Source organism: Anomaloglossus baeobatrachus, chromosome 3, assembly GCF_048569485.1.
Source record: "Anomaloglossus baeobatrachus isolate aAnoBae1 chromosome 3, aAnoBae1.hap1, whole genome shotgun sequence".
Taxonomy (NCBI): Eukaryota; Metazoa; Chordata; class Amphibia; order Anura; family Aromobatidae; genus Anomaloglossus; species Anomaloglossus baeobatrachus.
In genome coordinates this window covers 571,561,310-571,585,081 of record NC_134355.1, presented here as the reverse complement: position 1 = coordinate 571,585,081, position 23,772 = coordinate 571,561,310, and the positions used below count along the sequence as shown (strand labels likewise).

Genomic DNA, 23,772 nt, shown 5'->3' with positions numbered 1-23,772 from the left:
TTTGGAATTGATGAATGGTTTGCATCTAGATGTGAACCCTTTGTATTTACTTTCATGGAGTCTTCTCTTTACTGTTGACTTAGAGACAGATACACCTACTTCACTGAGAGTGTTCTGGACTTCAGTTGATGTTGTGAATGGGTTCTTCTTCACCAAAGAAAGTATGCGGCGATCCTCCACCACTGTTGTCATCCGTGGACGCCCAGGTCTTTTTGAGTTCCCAAGCTCACCAGTCAATTCCTTTTTTCTCAGAATGTACCCGACTGTTGATTTTGCTACTCCAAGCATGTCTGCTATCTCTCTGATAGATTTTTTCTTTTTTTTCAGCCTCAGGATGTTCTGCTTCACCTCAGCTGATCACCCGGGGGCCGGCTTTTATGAAGATCAGCTGATTGCCCGGCGGCCGGTTTTTATTAAGATCAGCTAATCGGCCGGCTGATCAGCTGATCGCTCATAAAAGCCAGCCGCCGGCTGATCAGCTGATTGTTCACAAAAGCCGTCCGGCTTTTGTGAGGAATTAGCTGATCGGCCGGCTTTTGTTAGTGATCAGCTGATCAGCCGGTGGCCGACTTTTATGAGCTATCAGCTGATCAGCTGACTTTTGTGAGCACTCAACTGGTCGTTCGGCCGCCGGCCGATCAGCTGATCTTCATAAAAGCCAGCGGCCGAACGATCAGCTAATTTTCATAAAAGCCGGCCGCCAGCTTTTGTGAGCAATCAACTGATCGCCCAGCCAAACAGTAAAAATACAACAAAAAAACATCCTTTTTTTGCAGAATCAGTCACACATCAGTTGTGCCACTATCTGCAACGTATCCGTTGGAGTAGTCACACAACTGATTGTGACGGATGCCGCTCAACGCAAGTGTGAAAGTAGCCTTATCTGCACTGAGAATCAAAAATACTGCAGAGCACTACGTCATTTTTTTAAATTATTTATGATTACACTACTATATGTGTGAGGGACCCAATAGCCAATCACAGACGCTGTCACGCAGAATGGGCATCTGTGATTGGTTGTTGGAGTAACCTGGAATCTGTCCATACATTCTAGGTGCTAGAATGTATGGGCTGGTTTCAGGTTACTCCAGCATACAATCACAGACGCCCACTCTGTGACAGTGTCTTTGATTGTCTGTTATTTTAACAGTAAAATAAAACAACAACACAGAGAAAAAAATATTTTATTAGAAATAAAACAGAAGACATTTAGGACTCCATCTTTATTACTCAAAAAACCCTCCGACGTAGTCCAAAGGCAGGCGAGCATCTTCAGGTCTGCTACATCTGACTTACAGGACCTTCCATGACATCATAGCCATGTGACCAGTCTGGTGTGAATGTTATTGCCTCGTGGGTTACAGGACTTTCCGTGGCATCATAGCCATGTGACCAGTCTGTAACCCAATGTCTGTACAACATTCACACCAGACTGGTCACATGGCTATGACGTCATGGATGGTCCTGTAAGTCAGTGTTGGTTACCCGGGGGCATAGCAATGATCGGACCCGGAAGCAGAAGTGGCCGAGAGACAGAGTCTGCAGGATGCGTCGCGGGACCTGTAAGCATAATGACAATGTGTACCCCCCCGCCCCATCCCATAACTGTAAAATCCAAGTTCGGTGTTCGGACGCAAGTTCGCGTTATCTCAGAACCCAAACTCAAACTTCACAAAATGTTCGGGCAAGGCTCCCGAACACGAACATCAGGGGGATCGCCCATTACAATGGGGCAACCCACTTAAAGGGAATCTATCACCCCCAAAACTCACATTAAACCAGTTATACATCCATATAGGGGACTTAGGGGTACTTTGCACGCTGCGACATCGCAGGCCGATGCTGCGATGCCAAGCGCGATAGTCCCCGCCCCCGTCGCAGCAGCGATTTCCTTGTGATAGCTGCCGTAGCGAACATTATCGCTACCGCAGCTTCACATGGACTCACCTGTCCTGCGACCGTCGCTCTGGCCGGCGACCCGCCTCCTTGTTAAGGGGGCGGGTCGTGCGGCATCATAGCGACGTCACACGCCAGGCGGCCAATCGGAGCGGAGGGGCGGAGATGAGTGGGATGTAAACATCCCGCCCATCTCCTTCCTTCTGCATATCCTACGGAAGCCGCAGTGACGCCGGCAGGAGATGTTCCTCGCTCCTGCGGCTTCACACACAGCGATGTGTGCTGCCGCAGGAGCGAGGAACAACATCAGACTGTCGCGTCAGCGTAATCATGGATTACGCCGACGCTGCACCGATGATACGATTACGACGCTTTTGCGCTCGTTAATCGTATCATCGAGCCTTTACACACTACGATGTCGCATGCGATGCCGGATGTGCGTCATTTTCAATTTGACCCCACAGACATCGCACCTGCGAAGTCGTAGTGTGCAAAGCCCGCCTTAGTCCTTCTAAAAATCAAATGTGTGGTGCAAATTTTAATTATTCAGCTTTACATAAAAACCCTGGTGTGCCAAGGTGCATAGTGCATCATTCCACCCCATCAATTAGCATCCTCCATGTAGGATGTGGCACCCCCCCACCAGTAACGTGCATATTGATGATTGTCTTGTAATTTATGCATGTGTGAATTTATAAATTATAGGTACTTGTGAGATAGGTTATAGACTGAAAATAGAAATGTTGCCAATCAAGCGGCTCTATTAGGATTAATACAAGCACACAAGTAAGATTAGAGTTTTAGCTACGACTTTAGATAAGATAGGGTTAATGGTAGTTGAAGGATGAGAAAAGGGAGTAGTGTGGCCATGTTTGAGTCCCAAGAGGGTAGTGTGGATGTGTGCAAGCGAAGGACAGGACATGGGCCTAGGTGTGAGGGCCGGTCCTGAATCCTGAGGCCGCCTTGTAGGCCCGGAGCCCAGGGCTCATCCTGGCGGGCTAGGAAAAGCCATCAGGGGATCAAACGGATAGGGAGTTGGAAGAGGGAACAATCCCAGAAAATCAAGGCCTTATGTCAGAGCAGCCAAGAAGAGAGGATACTGAGTACCATGCCTGCCATGAAGGTGTTAAATGCAAATAAAGAAAGTTTGGTTAACAAAATCGTGGTGCGACGTATTTCCTTCACAGCAACTTCAGCACCTGCAGAAAAGAAAACTGTTGGACCGGGTGTCACATACTTTTTCCAGGTACACTGGAGATCAAAATTAGAGAACAATGTATGATTACTTATGGTGTCATCTGATCTGTGGGTTGGTCTTCTAGCTTGTCCAGTGAGTCTTTTCCTTATATGGTGGTCTTCTTACATCTGGGCATTCCAGGCAAGGTGTGGAGAACAGGAAATGGTGGCCATCTTCAAATCTGTGTTGTGTATGATCTGAAACCTGAATTATGTAAGGCAAATCGACATATTTCCCACAATCTTTTGTCAAGAGGTTAATTAAGTATTTGATGGAAAGGTCCTCCTCAACAGGAGTACACCATGCCACTAGAACAGTGTTTTACAAAAGATCCAAAGTTTATCAACATTAAACCTTTATTTTGCCCAAAACATGATGATCATAATTAGAGAACAGCAATAACTGTAGCACAGAGAAAGATAAGTACATTTTCTGAAGGTAACAGTCGCTAATCAGTAGGAAGTGTACAGGCCCTTGCTTTGAATGACTTCAGCACATCTGCGGCCACAGGACATCACTAGGGTATTATTGTGGTATGTATCCACCTTCACAAAAGATGCTCCGACATATGTTTTCACATTCTATTTATTTTTTACATCTGTCAGGAAAAATACAGGAGCAAACTCTGAACACTACCTTCCACCAGTACTCGGCCAAATGTCCTGACAACAAATTTTGGGACGTGCCACGCATCTTTCTCAGTATTTCCGTCTTCACATGACCCCAATGCGCTTCAATGCGCTGAGTATTAGCACCAGTTATCGGATCAACGAAATTCTGCTCATGATTGACGGTTTGATGCGCATAATTGAACATGGGCCAGTTATTTATATTTCGATAAGCGGCCCACTCATCAGAGATGATCCTAGAACCAGGGGCAATGTGACGCTGAATAATAGGTCTCAACGTTGCTTCGTTACGGCGAAGGACGTGAAACATGCATAATTCTTGCTCGCCATTTGCATGCTTCCACACCATGCCGAAGATCCATGAACCAACGATGCGGTTTCCAAAATTCTGGCGAGCTGGAGGGGCGCGATTTCCAAGTAGCAACCTTCCACGGTTATATTTTCTACGGCCTCTCATGAGACTTTCATCTATTTGAATAATTTCGCCAGGACCACCCATTGGCTGTGCGTCATACATACTGGAGCATGTCAGAAGAGTTAGTGGATACATACTGGATGTCAGAGTATCTTTTGTGGAGGTGATTTGTGGAGGTGGATACATGCCACAATAATACCCAAGGATCCCAAGAAGTAGCCTCCTGGATTATAAACAGAGGGAGGATAACAATAGGGTACCGCTTGTGGTCACATATAATCCCCACATGAGTATCCTAAGGAAAATTGGTGCTGATCTTCAACCAATATTTCAAAGGGACCACAGACTGAAAGTAATATTCCCTGAATTACCACTTCTCTCCTACAAACAGCCCCCTAACTTAAGGAATCTCCTTGTTAGAAGTGTCCTCTCATCACCATCAGAAACAGGCACATTTTCCTGTAATGGTAAGAAATGCAAAACCTGTACCCACATTTTATCAACAAATACGATCCACATAGCCAAAACAAATCAGGACTACAAGATCATGGACCTCTTTTCATGTACGTCCTACAATGTGGTATACATGATACAGTGCACAAGATGCTCTGGCGGAACATATATTGGGGAAACTAAACAAAAACTACCAACAAGGATGAATCTACACAGGCACACTATAAGGAATGAACTGGACACGCCTGTGGGAAAACATTTCTCTAGAAAGGGACAGATTTAAAAGTATCAATACTGAAAGGTCATTGTAAAGATGACAGAGAGAAAAATTTGGGAAATTAATCTGATAAGGATGTTTGGATCCTTAACAAAAGGACTCAATTTAACACCTGGTTTTATGACTCACTACATGAACACACTTCACACCTCCACCAGAAGAACTTTAGAAGTGATCTGAACAGACCACTTCCAACTCATCTGCATTTCTAACAAAAACATTAATTTGATTTCCCTTAGCTTATCTTTAGGAGGCATCATCTTCCCCATGTCCTGTTGTAACATTCATTTAAATGTTGTGATTTTTGTCTCAGTAATCCATTTGTAATTTGCCTGAAGAAGGAGCCTTATTGCTCTGAAAGCTTGCTAATATAATGTTTCTGGTTAGCCTATAAAGGTATCTCTCCTGAAATACTTTTTTCATTCTTGGAACATAGTATTTCAATATTATCTGCTTTAGAATAAATTCAATTTATAAAATAAGCATAAAATACTGCTAGTTTACTCATGTTAGGATTAGAGTTGAGCGCGGTTCGTGGTTCTCCAGTTCGCGGTTCGAGTGATTTTGGGGGCTGTTTTAGATCGAACTAGAACTCGAGCTTTTTGCTAAAAGCTGGATAGTTCTAGTTATGTTCGAGAACGGTTCTAGCAGCAAAAAGCCAAGCTAATTACTAGCTGGCTTTCCGCTGTAATAGTGTAAGTCACTCTGTGACTCACACTATTATGAAATTTCAGCGTATAGTGTGCGGGGACAGCACGTTCAGATTACTGCTTCTGGGATAATGGCGATCGCCATTTTTTTTTTCTGTTCTTCCTTCCCTCTCTAAGCGCGTGTAGTGGGGCGGGCCAGCATGTCAGCCAATCCCAAACATACACACAGCTAAGTGGACTTTTAGCCACAGAAGCAACACCATGTGTGATAGGATGTCCATGTCACATGTCCCTGCATTATAAATACGGGCATCTGCCTGTCTGGGTGTCTACTGTCTCCGATACTGCTGTTTACGCTCTACACACAGCGCTATACAGAATAGGGATAGAAGTTTCTTTCAGCCCTTGTAAGGGCTAATTACAGCAGGCTCAGAGCCATAGGTGACAGTCAGGTCAGTGGAAAGAGTTTTTAACAGCTACAGATAAGAGCGTCTGTGTAGCCAAGGTCAGGGAGTTCCTTGCTGCATTTCACCATTAGGCTATGTGCGCACAGTGCGTTTTTGCGCGTTTTTCGGGTGCGTTTTTGGCCTTAAAACTGCAGGACTTTGCTTCCCCAGCAAAGTCTATGAGTTTTCATTTTTGCTGTCCGCACACATCTGTTTTTTTTACCTGCGTTTTTGAGTTAAAAAAAAATGGACATGTCAGTTCTTTCCTGCATTTTTCTGCGTTTTCTGCCCATGCAATGCATTTGAAAAACGCAGCAAAACGCAGAGATCAAAAACGCAGCAAAACGCAGCCAAAAACGCACCAAATCGAGGCAAAAACGCATGTGTTTTTTTATGCGTTTTTTCGACGCAGGTGCGTTTTTGTGCATTTTTAGCAGCCAAAAACGCACAAAAACGCAGCGTCAAAAAGACGCAGTGTGCGAACCTAGCCTTAGGAGGGATAGAAAGTGAGGCTTCCTTTCCTCTACACTGACCCACAACCCGGCCACTGTACCCTCCTGCCCTTTGCACACTCAAGCTCATTGTTACTAAGCCATTATACTAGCAAACACTGAGGAAACTTAGTGGCATCCTAAAAGTGGCTGTTGGACTTCATTAGTGTCCCACTAGTGCAAATCTATTTCCAGCACCTCTGCATTGCACACTCAGGCTCATTGTTACAAAGCCATTATAATACCAAACACTGAGGAAACTTAGTGGCATCCTAAAAGTGGCTGTTGGACTTCATTAGTGTCCCACTGGTGCAAATCTATTTGCAGCACCTCTGCATTGCACACTCAAGCTCATTGTTCCAAAGTCATTATAATACCAAACACTGAGGAAACTTAGTGGCATCCTAAAAGTGGCTGTTGGACTTCATTAATGTCCCACTGGTGCATATCTATTTGCAGCACCTCTGCATTGCACACTCAAGCTCATTGTTACTAAGCCATTATACTAGTAAACACTGAGGAAACTTAGTGGCATCCTAAAAGTGGCTGTTGGACTTCATTAGTGTCCCACTAGTGCAAAGATATTTGCAGCACCTCTGCATTGCACACTCAAGCTCATTGTTACAAAGCCATTATAATACCAAACACTGAGGAAACTTAGTGGCATCCTAAGAGTGGCTGTTGGACTTCATTAGTGTCCCACTAGTGCAAAGATATTTGCAGCACCTCTGCATTGCACACTCAAACTCATTTTTACTAAGCTATTATACTAGCAAACTGTGCTGCCATTTTAAGGGCTATAGTTTCATTGTCCGGGATAGTTATTGTTGTTTATTCTGCTGTCAATAAAGGTAGACCACCGCTGCAATCTACACCACCTCTCAATTTTTACTACCACATTTTAAGTGGACATTCTTGTCGCTAGCAAAATGAGTGGCAAAATGACAGATGCTGGTGGAAAGGGGAACAGGCGTGTTGGAAAAGGAAAAAAAGTTTGTGTCCGTGGGGAAGGTGGCAAAGCTCCATTAACATCTGCTGAAGATAGGCCATGTTCCAGCAAAAGTAAGATGTCTACTACTTTCCGTGGACAATCGGATGAGCTCCCTTTTTTACGAACACGAACAACTGGAACAAAGGTAGATGTTGCCCAAAAAAAGAAAATGTTTGATTGGATCTCAAGTGGTCCAACAAGTGCCCTCTCCTCCACCTCAACTACCGCATCCAAAAAAAAACAGTCCTCTGAGTTGTCATCCCAATCACACTTGCTTTCTCCCAGCTCTCAAGTCTCCATCTGCCCTGCACAGTATGGTGGAACAGAGATGGCTGAGTCTGCAGAGCTGTTCAGTCACACTATAGCCTGGGAATCAGAGGTCTGCTCCCAAGCTACAGTGAGTACAGACCAGGAAATGGTCTGCAGTGATGCCCAGAACCTTTGTGACTCAGATTCAGGCCGTGATGACCAAGTTTCTGAGCATAATGTTGACCCTTATTCACAAACTGAAACACCTGTTGTAATAGACAATGAGGAACATAATGATGACGATGAGACGCAGATACCAGATTGGGATGACAACTTAAATATTCGGTCAGGGCAGGAAGAGGCTCGGTCTGAGGGGGAGGGGAGTGCAAACACAACGCTTGATGAGGAACTTCTAGATCCCACCTACTGTCAACCCACAGTCAGGCACTCCAGGAGGTCAACAGAGGCAGTGGAGGAGGATGCTACTGACGACGAAGTTACCTTGCGCCTTCCTGGACAGAGGAGGAGTACTGGTAGCACGTCTACAACTACATCCTCAGCCACCACTCTGCCTCTGAGCACTAGTCGGGGTGGCTCAGCAGGTCGCATTCCCTCTAAGCCTTGCCTAGCCTGGTCCTTTTTTGACATATCACATGATTTGGGCGATCTTTTGCTATGTAAAATTTGTCGTGATTCTGTTAGTAGAGGGCAAAACCTCAGCAGTTTGACAACTTCTTCCATGAATCGTCACATGAATAAATGTCATATGTCCCAGTGGGAAGCTCACCGTGCTGCAATGCGGCCTAGCGGAGCGGACCATCCACCGCCTGCCCCTTCCAGTGCATCCGCGCGCTCTTCATCTTCTAGGACTGTGGGGACAGCTGTCACACCTGGTTTTCCACGCACAACTTACACCACTGTAACCGCAACAGGCAGTTTGCTTGGTAGGTCGTCAGTTGGTTTGGAAGGGGAAACAAGTGCGTGTGTACAGCTCTCTCAGACATCGATAGCACCAACGTTGTCTGTCGCTGTGCCCCAGTACCAGATGCCCAGTCGCCACTACTTCTCTAAGAAAGGTGTACCTTTGCTACACCAGCATATCGCACACAAGATCACCGCTTCCTTGAGAAACTCTGTGTGTGAACGGGTGCATTTCACCACAGATACTTGGACCAGTAAGCATGGACAGGGACGTTACATGTCGCTGACTGGGCACTGGGTAACTATGGTGATAGATGGTGAAGGGTCTGCTGCACAAGTCTTGCCGTCCCCACGACTTGTGTGTCAATCCTCTGTCTGTCCAAGTTCCTCCACTGCTTCTGCCTCCTCAACCTCGTTTGGGTCCTCCACCTCCACCCCAAGCCTGCCTGGTCAGGCCACCAGCGTTGTAACTGCGCAGAAGGAATCACGCACCCCTTATTACTATGCTGGCAGCAGAGCGCAACGGCATCAGGCGGTCTTTGTCTTGAAATGTCTTGGAACTAAGAGTCACACAGCGGCTGAGTTGTGGACAACTCTGGAGACTCAGTTTGGTAAATGGTTGTCTCCACTCAACCTGCAGCCTGGTAAGGCCGTGTGTGACAATGCTGCAAAACTGGGTGCGGCCCTTCGCCTGGGCAAGGTGACACACATGCTTTGTATGGCTCACATGTTGAACCTTGTTGTCCAGCAATTTTTAACACACTATCCCGGCCTAGAAGGCCTTCTGAACAGGGCACGAAAACTGTCTGCTCACTTCCGCCGTTCAACCGCTGCAGCTGAGCGACTTGCATCGCTCCAGAAGTCTTTCGGCCTGCCGGTTCATCGCCTGAAATGCGATGTGCCGACACGCTGGAATTCGACTCTCCACATGTTACAGCGACTGTGGCAGCACCGCCGAGCCCTGGTGCAATACGTCATGACGTATAGCCTGGGCCAACGAGATGCAGAGGTGGGGCAGATCACCCTGATGGAGTGGTCTCAGATCAAGGACCTATGCACCCTTCTGCACAGTTTCGACATGGCGACGAATATGTTTAGCGCTGACAATGCCATTATCAGCATGACAATTCCAGTCATTTACATGCTGGAGCACACGCTAAACACTATTCGGACTCAGGGGGTGGGACAACAGGAAGGGGAGGAACTTCAGGAGGATTCATATGCACAAGAGACAACAACATCACCAAGGTCCAGACGTTCATCATCACCAAGGCGGCAGGCATGGGACCATGGGGGACAGGGATCAACAAGGGCACATGGTAGCAGGCGAAATGTTGAGGAAGGTGCAGAAGAACATGAAGAAATGGAGGACGAACTGTCCATGGACATGGAAGACTCAGCGGATGAGGGAGACCTTGGTCAAATTTCAGTTGAAAGAGGTTGGGGGGAGATGTCAAAGGAAGAAAGAACGCTTAGCACCTCTATGCCACAAACACAGCGTGGACTTGGTCCGCATGGCTGCGCCAGACACATGAGCGCCTTCTTGCTGCACTACCTCCAACATGACCCTCGTATTGTCAAAATTAGAAGTGATGATGAGTACTGGCTTGCCACACTATTAGATCCCCGGTACAAGTCCAAATTTTGTGACATAATTCCAGCCATAGAAAGGGACGCACGTATGCAGGAGTATCAGCAAAAGCTGTTACTGGATCTTAACTCAGCTTTTCCACAAAACACCCGTGGTGCACGGAGTGAATCTCCCAGTTGTAACTCGACAAACATGGGACGGTCTCGTCATCTTCAACAGTCTACCCATACCAGCAGCACCGTATCTGATGCTGGAAACAGCAATTTTATTGAATCTTTTCATAATTTTTTTAGACCATCCTTTGCAAGGCCACCAGAGACAACAAGTCTGACACATAGTCAACAACTGGAGAGGATGATACAGGAGTATCTCCAAATGAACATCGATGCCATGACTTTGCAACTGGAGCCTTGCTTATTTTGGGCTTCAAATCTTGAAAAATGGCCAGAGCTCTCCACTTACACCTTGGAGATCTTGTCGTGTCTAGCTGCCAGCGTTGTCTCTGAACATGTCTTCAGTGCTGCTGGGTGTGTGCTGACAGATAAGCGCACGCGTCTGTCCAGTGACAATGTGGACAGACTAACGTTCATCAAAATGAACAAGTCATGGATCCACAAGGAATTTACTACCCCGGTGTCATCCTGGGGACGGTAAAAGATGGCGTATTTTTGAATGTGCTTGATGCAAATCTACCTGTGAAGTGTACAACTGGGGCACAAGTGCTGCCACTGAAGGGGTGGGTGTCTGTGTGGCCCAATTTTTGGAAAAAAGGGAGACTCCGCTTGGAGTAACCCTTGCTTACTGTGTTTCTAAAAATGATCCAAGATGAACAGATCTGGGATCAGCAAAGACTTTGCTACCTACCCCGGTGTCATGCTGGGGACAGTTAAGGATGGCGTATTTTTGAATGTGCTTGATGCAAATCTAGCTGTGAAGTGTACAACTGGGGCACAAGTGTTGCCACTGAAGGGGTGGGTGTCTGTGTGGCCCAATTTTTGGAAAAAAGGGAGACTCTGCTTGGAGTAACCCTTGCTTACTGTGTTTTTAAAAAGGAGCCAAGATGAACAAGTCATGGTTCAGCAAAGACTTTGCTACCTACCCCGGTGCCATCCTGGGGACGGTTAAGGATGGCGTATTTTTGAATGTGCTTGATGTAAATCTACCTGTGAAGTGTACAACTGGGGCACAAGTGCTGCCACTGAAGGAGTGGGTGTCTGTATGGCCCAATTTTTGGAAAAAAAGTGACACCTTGCGGTGTTTTAGATGATTTTAGAAGGGCATGCCATGCCTATATCTGTGTCTCGTAACGCTGTTTTGTTTTCGCATGAGAATTTGTTCTTGTCACTTTCCCATGTGTTTGTGTTGTGTTGTGAGTTGTTTGTCACCTTTTGGACACCTTTGAGGGTGTTTTCTAGGTGTTTTTATGTGTTTGTGATTGCCTCCCATTGTTTCCTATGGGGTTCGAGTGGTTCGCCGAACCGAACTCGAACGAGACCTCCGTTCGGCGAGCCGGTTCGCTCATCTCTAGTTAGGATATACTCCCATAGGACTATACAATGACCTTAACATTTAGGAAATTGTGTGTTGTTCTCTAATTTTGATCTCCAGTGTACACGCACACATTCAGGAACCTTTTAACGAAGGAGCACGGCGCCCTTCCTACATCTGCAATCCTATGTTGATTGACAGCACTTGCTTTGCAGCTACGCCTCAATTTTATCCCCAGCTCTGCACATTCTAACACCATAGGAGCCATTCAGAAGCACAAAAAAAGAGCAAGGCATCCTTGAAGTAATAATATGATCTCAACAGAGACCTGCTTTAACAATTTCATATCTGTGCATGATTACATGAAGAGAAATGAATCTACAAAAGGTCTGTGGTTATTTCTCCACCATGTTTGGAACAATTTCCCTGACGAATGTCTTCAAAAACTATGTGCAAGTGTATCTAGAAGGATTGATTCATTGATGCTGTTTTGAAGGCAAGTGTTGATTGTATTTACTATTCTTTCATTTACTTTGTATTTTGTTAATATTTAAAAAATAAATTAACACGTCTATTGTTGACATCTTTCCTCCTCTGCACCATTTTTACCATGCCTGCCTAAAACTTTGCACAGTACTGTATATGTAAATGTATAGAGGGATTTTCAAATACTTTAATCCTCACTCCATTGTGATTCTTCACTCCTCCCATCCATGTGATGCATATCAACAAGGTACTTTAACCCTGAGGCGGAGAACAGTTCACAGACTCCTGAGAAACTGAAGCTCAACTCAACTCGTGACTCAAGATTCAGAGTTAGTTATGGGGTTATGTGCAAGATTAGGAAATGATAGCTGGAAGTACCCCACAATCCTTCTTTGCATATATGGATTTTTTACCTACATGAGACCCTCAGAGCCTTTCCTCACCCCTTATCTGACCGGACCTGTACACAATCTCACACTTGAGCAGGTAAGTGAAGAAATTAATTTATTGCTAGCAACAGTCATTACTTGTGACAATTTATTTTTGGCTGAAGTCCGATAAAGCAAACAGTGGCTAGAAAAATAGGTATCCGTTATCTTAGAGCATGGAGCTCACAGAGTTAAATCTCATCATATTATGGCAGCTCATCCATACCCAACAAGTCAAAAAGACATTCTTCAAAAATATGTATACAGTGCAATAACTACAGAAAAGTGACACAAAACAGTGTGGAACTACAGAAATTGTTAATTAGCATGTGTGTATGTACTGTATGTGTGTGTGTGTGTGTGTGTGTGTGTGTGTATGTATATACAGTGTATATATATATATATATATATATATATATATATATATATATATATATATAAAACTTAGTTTGAATGAAAGCATTTTGCAAAACAAGCAAAGCTTTTGCAAATTTGTAACTTGGTTTAAGAGCAATGATTTGCAGCAAGAGCAAATACTCACCGTACACACTTCCGATTCCATCCTTTCACCGTACTTTGAACCGCTCTAGAGGTAACTTTCTGTACATATGTACTGTATGCAGTATACGATTGTACAGTGCAGTATATACTTTATAGCATGTCTATCAATTTGCATTTGTGGATACAGTAGCGTACTTATTGATAACCAGTATGGCACATTGCTTGTGGACACCAACAATTATAAGCTAATGTGCAGTTTAATTTATTTTGGGTTTTTTACTGTACAGTTTTTTATTAGTGTACTGTAATAATTTTATATGAATACAGTACATTATTTTGTATTATTGTAATAAGTTTGTATAAATACAGTAAATATTTTAGGGTTGTGGAACAAATTGTCTGCTTTTCAGTTATTTCCTATGGAAAAATTTGCTTTGATATAAGAGTAACTTGGTTTAAGAGCTCACTCCTGGAACGAATTATGCTCGTAATGCAAGGTTCCACTGTGTGTGTATATATATATATTATATATATATATATATATATATATATATATATATATATATATATATATATATATATATATATATATATATATAAAATTACCTTCTCACCCCCCTGTGGGTGGTTATTTGTCCTTCCTCATTCTCGGGTCCTCTACCAGAGGCCTGAGAGTTTGAGGTTTCTGCGCAGGATCTTAGTTGTTCCCAGCACTGCGCTTTTCTGGACAGAGAGCTCAGATGTTGCTCCTGGAATCTGTTGCAGCCATTTTTCCAACTTAGGGGTCACTGCTACAAGTGCTCCTATCACCACTGGAATCACTGTTACCTTCACCTTCCACATCTTCTCCAGTTGTTCTTTAAGGCCCTGGTATTTCTCCAGCTTCTCATATTCCTTCTTTCTGATGTTACTGTCATTAGGCACTGCCACATCTATTATCATTGCTGTCTTCTGACCCTTGTCTACTATCACGATATCTGGTTGGTTAGCTACCACTTGCTTATCCGTCTGGATCTTGAAGTCCCACAGGATTTTAGCCCTTTCATTCTCCACCACTTTTTCTGGGGTCTCCCACCTGGACGTAGGGGGACTTAGCCCATACACTGTACAGATATTACTGTATACAATTCCCGCTACTTGGTTGTGGCGTTCGGTGTACGCTGTTCCTGCTTGCATTTTGCATCCTGCCACTATATGTTGGATTGTTTCCGTTGTTTCTTTACATAGTCTACACCTTGGGTCTTGTCTTGTGTGGTAGATCCCTGCTTCTATGGATCTGGTACTTAGCGCCTGCTCTTGTGCTGCTATGATTAGTGCCTCTGTGCTGTCCTGGAGTCCAGCTTTCTCCAGCCATTGGTAGGATTTCTTCATGTCAGCCACCTCCATTATCTGTCTATGGTACATCCCATGCAGCGGCTTGTCTTGCCATGGCACTTCATGTTCTTGTTCTTCCTTCTCGGACTGTTATTGTTGCTGTCTTAGGCTCTCCTTCAGCATTTCATCTTTTGGTGCCATTTTTCTGATGTATTCCTGGATACTTCTTGTTTCATCTATGATGGTGGCTTGGACACCTATCAAGCCTCGACCACCCTCCTTTCTGTTGGTATACAATCTTTGGGTGTTTGACTTGGGGTGGAGACCACCATGCATTGTGAGGAGCTTCCGGGTCTTCACATCTGCAGCTTCCATTTCTTCTTTTGGCCAGCACACTATGCCAGCAGGGTATCTGATAACTGGCAGAGCGTATGTATTGATGGCGCGGATCTTATTCTTCCCATTGAGCTGGCTCTTTAGGACCTGTCTTACCCTTTGATGGTATTTGGATGTTGCTGCTTTCCTTGCCTCCTCATCATGGTTACCGTATCCCTGTGGGATGCCAAGGTACTTGTAGCAGGTTTGTACATCTGCTATTTGCCCTGCCGGTAGTTCTACTCCATCAGTCTTTACTACCTTGCCTCTCTTTATGACCAGCCGGCCGCACTTCTCCAGTCCGAAGGACATCCCAATGTCTTCGCTGTATATCCTGGTCAGGTAGATCAGTGAACTAATGTCTCGTTCATTTTTCGCATACAGCTTGATGTCATCCATGTAGAGTAGGTGGCTGATGATGCTTCCACTCTTGAACTTGTATCCATAGCCAGACTCTGTTATTATCTGACTGAGGGGATTTAAGCCTATGCAGAACAGCAATGGGGATAGTGCATCACCTTGGTATATGCCACATTTGACGGACACTTGTGCTAGTTGCCTTGAGTTGACTTCCAGTGTTGTCCTCCATAGCCCCATTGAGTTGCTGAGGAAGGTTCTTAATTTCCTATTGACATTGTAGAGAGCCAAGCATTCACAGATCCATGTGTGTGGCATTGAGTCATAGGCTTTCCTATAGTCAATCCAGGCTGTGCTGAGATTGGTCTGTCTGGATCTTGAGTCTTGAGCGACTGCTCTATCCACTAGCAGCTGGTGCTTAGAGCCTCTGGTGTTGTTCTCAATGCCTTTCTGAGCTGGATTCATGTACCGATTCATATGGTTCTGTAGCTTGGTGGCTATTATGCCTGACAGGAGTTTCCATGTCGTTGTAAGGCAGGTTATTGGACGATAGTTGGATGGAATTGTTCCTTTACAAGGGTCCTTCATGATCAGCACTGTTCTTCCTTGTGTTAGCCAAGCTGGGTGGTGGCCTGCTTCTAGCAGTTGGTTCATCTGTTTTGCCAGCCGATCATGTACAGCTGTCAATTTCTTTAGCCAGTAGGTGTGGATCATGTCTGGGCCCCTGCTGTGAGGTCGCCGCTCGTTGCTGAATGTCCTGCTTCATTTTTTTGCTCGTCGCTCTCCCGCTGTGAGGCACACATTGCTGTGTGTGACAGCAAGAGAGCGACGAACTGAAGCGAGCAGGGAGCAGGGAGCCAGCTTCTGGCAGCCTGCGGTAAGCTGTAACCAAAGTAAACATCGGGTAACCAAGAAGCCCTTTCCCTGGTTACCCGATATTTACATTAGTTACTAGCACCGCCGCTCTCACGCTGCCAGTGCCGGCTCCCTGATCCCTGCTCTCCTAGCCAGAGTACACATCGGGTTAATTATCCGATGTGTACTCCAGCTACGTGAGCAGGGAGCCGGCACTGGCAGCGTGAGAGCAGACCGCTTAGCGCTGGCTCCCTGCTCACGTAGCCGGAGCCGGAGTACACATCGGGTAATTAACCCGATGTGTACCCTGGCTAGGAGAGCAGGGAACCAGCACTAAGCGTGTGCGCTGGTAACCAAGGTAAATATCGGGTAATGGTTACCCAATATTTACCTTAGTTACCAAGTGCAGCATGGCTTCCACAGCGACGCGTGTCGTTATGACGCTGCTGCGTCTGCTGTGTTTGACAGCTAAGCAGCGACCATAACAGCGACTTACTAGGTCGCTGTTGCGTCACAGAAAATGGTGACGTAACAGCAACGTCGTTGTAGCTATGTGTGAACCTAGCTTAACCCGCTGGCAAAAAAAGAGTCATATCTTCAGTGCTGTCCCATAAAAAGAGATAACTAAATGTAAATAAATAAACAAACAAAAATGTGAGGGGTGTACTCACTTTTGTGATATACTATACAACACCCACACACTTCTTCACATTAAAATTGCAACACTAAAAAGGAAAAATCACAGAATTTTAAAAAACAGGATGGATGGACACGTTTATTTTGCAGTTTATTTTGCGTTTTTCAGTGCAGGTTTTTTTTGCAGATTTAATCAATCTGCAAGGGAAAACGCATCCCAGCAAAGTCTTTGAGAATCCTGAAGTGTTGTGCACATGTTGCAGATTTTTTCCTTGCAGATTTTGGTCATTTGGTCACATATCAACTGCATCTGCGTTTTTCATATTAGAATGCATCGAAAAACTGAAAACAAAAAAAGCAAAACCATGGCAAAAAATGTACGTTTTTTCCCCAGTGTTTTTTCCTGCCAAGAGAAGCAGTTTTTGTTGCAGAAAATCTGCACCCAAATCTGCAATGTGGGAACATACCCTTAAATATATGCAAATGTTAGACAAATGAAAGCAACATTTCCAAGACATTTCAATTTATTCAGTATCAAGTATTAAATACACTCACTTACACGCCTTGGCTGCTATTAATGATTGTCTGAGGAATATTCTGCCACACTGACTGCACTTGAACAGACAAAGCATCCAAATCCGTTGCTGGCAGCTCCCTTTTCAATTGCTGAATGATGACGTTGCAGATGTGCTCTATGTAAGACAAGTCCGGAGACTCTGCAGGCCATGCTGGCAATGCTGAGATACTTTAGAGAAATGATATTACCACTGTTTCCATAACCAAATCAATGTAACGCGAGTGGTTAGTGTAATACTGCAGCTGTTGCTGCTTTCAGGGCCGGCGTCAGCACCCGGCAAACCCGGGCAAATGCCGGGGCCCTGGAGAGCCGGGGGGGCCCACTCGGCCTCGTCAGTTCTCCTGTCCCTTGGCCGGGGCCCACTCGCCTTTACAGTTCTGCTGCCCCCGGCCGAATTCCGGGGACCGCAGTCCTCGGCAGCAATCTGCGGCGCTGTCACTTTAAGGCGCGCAGACATCCTGGTTTGAATTTCATCTGTGGGCGGAGCTGCCGCCTTCTCAGTCCCACAGATGAAGGAGGCGAGCTTCTGTCCGGCGCTGTGTGGGCCCCCTCTCCACCGTGACCTAATCGGGTAAGTGCCCTCCCCGCCTCCCCATTATGGGCCCTGGTGAGCTGCTTTTAACCCCCCAGATGTATGCCCTGCCAATCCCCCCCCCCGCCGATTCCGCGGGTGCGGGCCCCGCCGAGCCGCGGGTGCTGTACCCGCCGAGCCGCGGGTGCGGGCCCCGCCGAGCCGCGGGTGCGGGCCCCGCCGAGCCGCGGGTGCTGGCCCCGCCGAGCCGCGGGTGCTGCCACGGATGCTGGCCCCGCCGAGCCGCGGGTGCGGGCCCCACAGAGCAGCAGAGTTGTGTGTATTTGTCTGTATGTAGCAGAGTTGTATGTGTTTGTCTGTATGTAGCAGAGTTGTATGTGTTTGTCTGTATGTAGCAGAGTTGTGTGTGTTTATCTGTTTGTAGCAGAGTTGTGTGTTTGTCTGTTTGTAGCAGAGTTGTGTGTGTTTGTCTGTTTGTAGCAGAGTTGTGTGTGTCTGTTTGTAGCAGCGTTGTGTGTGTTTGTCTGTATGTAGCAGAGTTGTGTGTGTGTTTGTCTGTATGTAGCAGAGTTGTGTGTGTGTGTTTGTCTGTATGTAGCAGAGTTGTGTGTGTTTGTCTGTATGTAGCAGAGTTGTATGTGTTTGTCTGTATGTAGCAAAGTTGTATGTGTTTGTCTGTATGTAGCAGAGTTGTGTGTGTTTATCTGTATGTAGCAGAGTTGTGTGTGTTTGTCTGTATGTAGCAGAGTTGTGTGTGTTTGTCTGTCTGTATGTAGCAGACTTGTGTGTGTGTGTGTGTCTGTCTGTATGTAGCAGACTTGTGTGTGTGTGTCTGTCTGTATGTAGCAGACTTGTGTGTGTGTGTGTCTGTATGTAGCAGACTTGTGTGTGTGTGTCTGTCTGTATGTAGCAGACTTGTGTGTGTGTGTGTGTGTGTGTGTGTCTGTCTGTAAGTGTATATGACTGTATAGATTTGTCTGTTTATATGTATTTTTGTGAGTTTGTCTTTAAATATGTATATGTACGTGTTCGTATCGGTGTCTGTGTGTGGATTGTGTGGATGAGGCCCACTGGGACTCTTACGCCCGGGGCCCACAAAAACCTGGAGCCGGCCCTGGCTGCTTTGGTTACATGTTGTAGATCTAATACTGGCACAGGTAGGGGATCATTGGGTCTCAGGGACTATTGGTTAGTCGTGTGAGTGGCAGGTATCTGCCTTATTGAAAAAGCTTTGCAGAGCAGATATAATAGCTTATCCTGGTAATAAGTCAATTTGGACTCCTTTTTGAAAACTGGAAAAAAATTCCACGATAGTAATCCTTTCATTTGATGGTAAAAATACACCAATTATCCCACAAGCATTCCAGCATACAGCTTGTCATGCTAGCTAGCATAACCCAGGGACCTATTGGTTTCCATCACCCAACTAAGATGGTTGGTTATCATGGTCAGCGCCATCCATTTTCACTTCGCCAGCCTCGTCCCCTGCCTGTACCTATTCTATATCCCCCTCCACATCCATCTGCTGTTAATCATCCTGCTTCTCTTCCTACTCCTTCCTGTCCTAAATCTGCTGCATATAGCATAGACCTTGAGTCCTCAACAGTCACAGGGAGTAGACGCGCATGTGAAAATTGCTGTTCTGCCTCCATCCCTTCTTGCATTCTGGTGAGTGATATTTCCAGGTTAAATATGAGAGGGATGACAGAGTTCATTCCATACTTGTCCCTACTGACAAACTTGGTTGTCTCTTTGAAAAGCTTCAATTGGCAACAGGAGTGCCTCATCAACTGATAATGGTGGATTTTAAAGTAACCCATGATCCAGTTTGGCTAATGCATGATATAGCCTCTCAGCACTTTAAGCTGCTCATACAGACACTCTACCTTACGCACCACCAAATTTCAGAGGGTTGCTATGTCGTAAATCAGGCGGCACTCTGGTAGATGAATCTGTTCCTGCAAAGCCAGGAGATCGTACTTTGCCACATAAGAATAGTTGATATGAGTTGAGACTTTCCTAGCCATAGCCACCATATTCCTCAAGCTAGTATATTTCTGAAAGTAATGCAACATAGATGGAGAAATAGACATGAACCGCACATCCACAAATCATCAGTTGATCTAATGCCGTTAGGCAAAAATTTAAATACCTGAAAATGAAGTTCATGATTTAACATTCTGATCAGACTATATAAAGCCCACTGCCACGTCACGGCAAACCTCTGAGTGGGTGCCTAACTTATATGAAGCCTGAAAAGGTGCAGCACCGCGTGCCAACCACAGTCACAGTGCACCATCATGTCAGGTGACCTGGTGCCTTACGACTGCATGCCACGAGTCTGAGTCCCCATGACTCCAGGCCACACCACCCCAACACATGCTTGTTGAGTAGAATCCAGAGAAGGTGTAGTAGGAGACAAATACCCACCACCTGGTGGTGAAAGCAGACAGAGTTCACAGTCGTGAAACTTCACCAACTGCTATGTTTGCGATCATGCATCGCCGTTTCTACAAATATATACCAAGTAGGCCGTGAAACACCTATATTATCCCAGTCCATAGTTGCTGCTCTAGGTGTCTAACATTGAAGTGCACTTTCATGCTCAAAGACAAGAGAGGGGCCTACTTTCCCCTGCATATGACAGCAGAGCGCTGGCACCCCTTTCTGTGAGACAAAATGGTGGCTAGGTATATATCTTCCAGCATTCTTCTGACTTGAAAGTCAGCCAACATCACAAGGTGGTAATGCAGCGGCTTCACCCCCAGCACCAGCAACTTGACAAGGTGAGAGATTAGTTGGCAATCCAGCAGATAACTGGGTGCATATGCCTGTTTACTTGACAGATAATCAGGAATGGATATGCCAATTCGATGGAGGAACAAAAGGTGTATTACAAGCAGCAGTGGTAGATGACAATGATGATGATGATACCAACCAGGTACTAACGGGTGTAGCCTGGTTGACAGAAAAGTGAGCACTACGAGAGGGGGAAGGTAGACAACTGTAGGCTTGGTATGATTGCTGGCCACTTTGCTTTTTCCAAATGAACAAGTGATGTTACTTTGTATGCTTACGGAGAGCCATAGTTCCTAGTCTATGCGAGTTGGGACTCTATTTTTATTTTTTTGCCAATGTGGGCATAATCAACGGGACAATAAAGGAAATAAATGTCTGTTTTTCATATTTTTGTGAGACCACAAATGACGACTAAATACATTTCAAAACATGTTCCCCTTACTATAACTTTTTTTTTTTAAATATAATAATAATAATAATCTTTATTTCTATAGCACCAACATATTCCGCAGCGCTTTACAATTCAGGAGGCTCATATACATATACATATCATATACATAAACATATACAAACAAGTAACAATTATAGAAGATACAATATTTAAAGGGAAAAATGGCAACCCTGCTCGTGAGAGCTTACAATCTACAATGAGATGGGGGGAGGGGAAAGGTACAAGTGCTTATTTACAATGACAATCCAGCCATCTCATGGGGGATAGATAATGGCTTCCTGGACCAGTTGGCCAGAGCCTTGAGATGCATTTGGGTGCCATGGAGTTTGACGTGGGGTTATGTTCTGAGACGTTGTAGAGGGATTAGGTGAAATTAGTTTGGCTAGAAAGTGTGATAGGCCGCCCTAAAAAGATGCGTTTTTAGGGAGAGTCTGAAGCGGAGTAAGTGGTGATTTGTCCTAACTTCTTGGGGTAGAGCGTTCCAGAGGTTTGGTGCAGCTCGGAAGAAGTCTTGGATTCGGGAGTGGGAGGTTCGAATTAGTGTGGATGTTAGTCAAAAGTCATTTGCAGAGCGCAGAGAACGGGTGGGATGATAGACAGAGAGGAGGGTGGAGATGTAGGGGGGTGCCGCACTGTGGAGAGCTTTGTGGGTGAGAACAAGCAGTTTGAATTGGATCCTGTGATATATGGGCAGCCAGTGCAAGGACTGGCACAGAGCAGAGGCATCCGAGTAGCGGTTAGCCAGATAGGTGACCCTGGCTGCTGCATTAAGGATGGACTGTAGAGGAGAGAGTCCAGTTAGGGGGAGACCAATTAATAGAGAGTTACAGTAGTCAAGGCGAGAGTGGATCAGGGCCACGGTGAGGGTTTTAAATATCACTTTTTTTATTGACAGGGACAAGCTAGTGCAACAATTTTAATTGGCAGCAACGTTTTTTAAATTTATTTTTTACACTTGCTTTTAATTTATTTTTGTTATTGATTTCATATATTTTGCTCCCCTTAAATTCATAAAAGAACTTTTGGGGGCATTTGAACATTTAAATGGGTATTCGCATCTCCAAGGTCCTATCCCAATATGTAGTAGGTGTAGTAGTAATAATAATAATAATAATAAGTGCCTCCAATTAGAAATGTAGTATACTTCTCTTGATTATCTATGTCTCTTAACTCATGTGTAGGGCTTTGCAGTAGCTTAGGTAAAATGTTTTAAAAAAAAATCTGAAAAAAATCAAAAAGTTAAAATCATTCACTTTTGTCCCATTAAAAATTAAGAATAAAAATGTTAAAAAATAAACATATTTGGTATTGCTGCGTTTGTAAAATTCTAATCTATCAAATTATAAAATAAAATAATCTGATCAGTAAACGGCATAACAGCAAAAAAAATCTAAATGCCAAAGCATCACATCTTCCCCAAAACGATATCAATAAAAACATTGGCTTGGGATGCAAAAAAACAAGCCCTAACCAACAGCTCCATATCCCAAAAATATAAACAAGTACGGCTCTTAGAAAATGGCGACCTCACACAGGTCCTGCAACAGACAAAGTTGATTGTTTGTATAATACTTATGCTAATTCTATCAGACGGAGGGAATAACTATGGATATATTATCTGCTGTATTCCAACTGCCACTCAGGAAGCAGCTAATTTTATAAACTTTACTTTTTTGGATGTCAAAATCTAAACATCTGAGCTGACCACTACAGATATGTAGAGAATCAGCCTGATAGTGCCAGTGTAGCTTTAGCTTACATACGAAAATCCTTGTGATTGGTTCCCTTTAAGTACCCAGGGCCTCTCAGTGATAGACTGAGAAGCACTGCCAGGGAATGATGTGCTGGCCCTTTAAGAGAAGGGCAGCAATGCGGGCACACGCCCTAGGAGCATACCTTGTGGGCCTGTGCGGCGTGCACAGGTCTTAGGGGAGAGGAGCAAAAAACACCCAAGTGGAGGACCGCGGGAAAACTGTGCAGCGTGGTGCGTGCCGGCCGCGGCGGTGAGTGAGGAGCACGGAGGAGGGTGAGTGGTGCAGGAACGCAGGCACTACTTCAGTGTATAAGGATTTTAAAAAATGCTGTTATTAAGGAACTATTGCTACAGTATAACATGGATCAATTAATTCACACACATAACTATGCCGCTTCTGCAACTCCCTTTCTGAGTTGAATCTTGGGAGCATCATTCACGGAGTGCCATTCCCATTTTTAGTGTGCAACAATAGTGCAGTAGTATCAACACAATCCAAATTTGGCCTTTTTTTGCCTATGTGAAATGAGCTATGTGCTGTGACCTCCTATGCCTGTGCTATAAAACAGAGGTCTTCAACCTTCCTGACCATTACAGTCACATTCAGCTCTCGGTGAGGGTCGCAAGTCCCATACAGTTCCCTACCCCTCAAACCACAAGCTGTTCAAATTAGCAGGTATCTGGGAATAGCAGGAAGTTAATTGCTTAACCCAGAACTGGTAAAGTGACAAAGCTGTCCTAAATTTATGTAAATATCATCCTAGCAAAGCAAGTTTTTAAGGCTACAGATGACCTTATTATGAACATTGATTATTTCCACCCTATGTAACTTATCAAGTTGCATACTTTCTAATGAGCTGCTGGGCAAACTCAGTGTAAGTTACTTATTACAGGTTGTAAGCACAGTATAGGAAATTCTTAGTTCAACGGTTAACACTGGAATATTAAAATAAAAATTACTTCAGAGATAAAGG

At 44.8% G+C, this 23,772-nt stretch overlaps 1 protein-coding gene across 1 annotated transcript in view; it reads left to right on the top strand.

The window, feature by feature from the left end:
- The first annotated feature begins 12,556 nt into the window (after positions 1 to 12,556).
- The window catches only part of SLC19A3 (solute carrier family 19 member 3), a 72,117-nt gene continuing 60,901 nt past the window's right edge, over positions 12,557 to 23,772 (top strand). The window contains exon 1 of the mRNA XM_075338686.1: positions 12,557 to 12,706. Within this exon, the coding sequence (XP_075194801.1) occupies positions 12,557 to 12,706 (150 nt within the window). The remainder of the gene's footprint in view (positions 12,707 to 23,772) is intronic.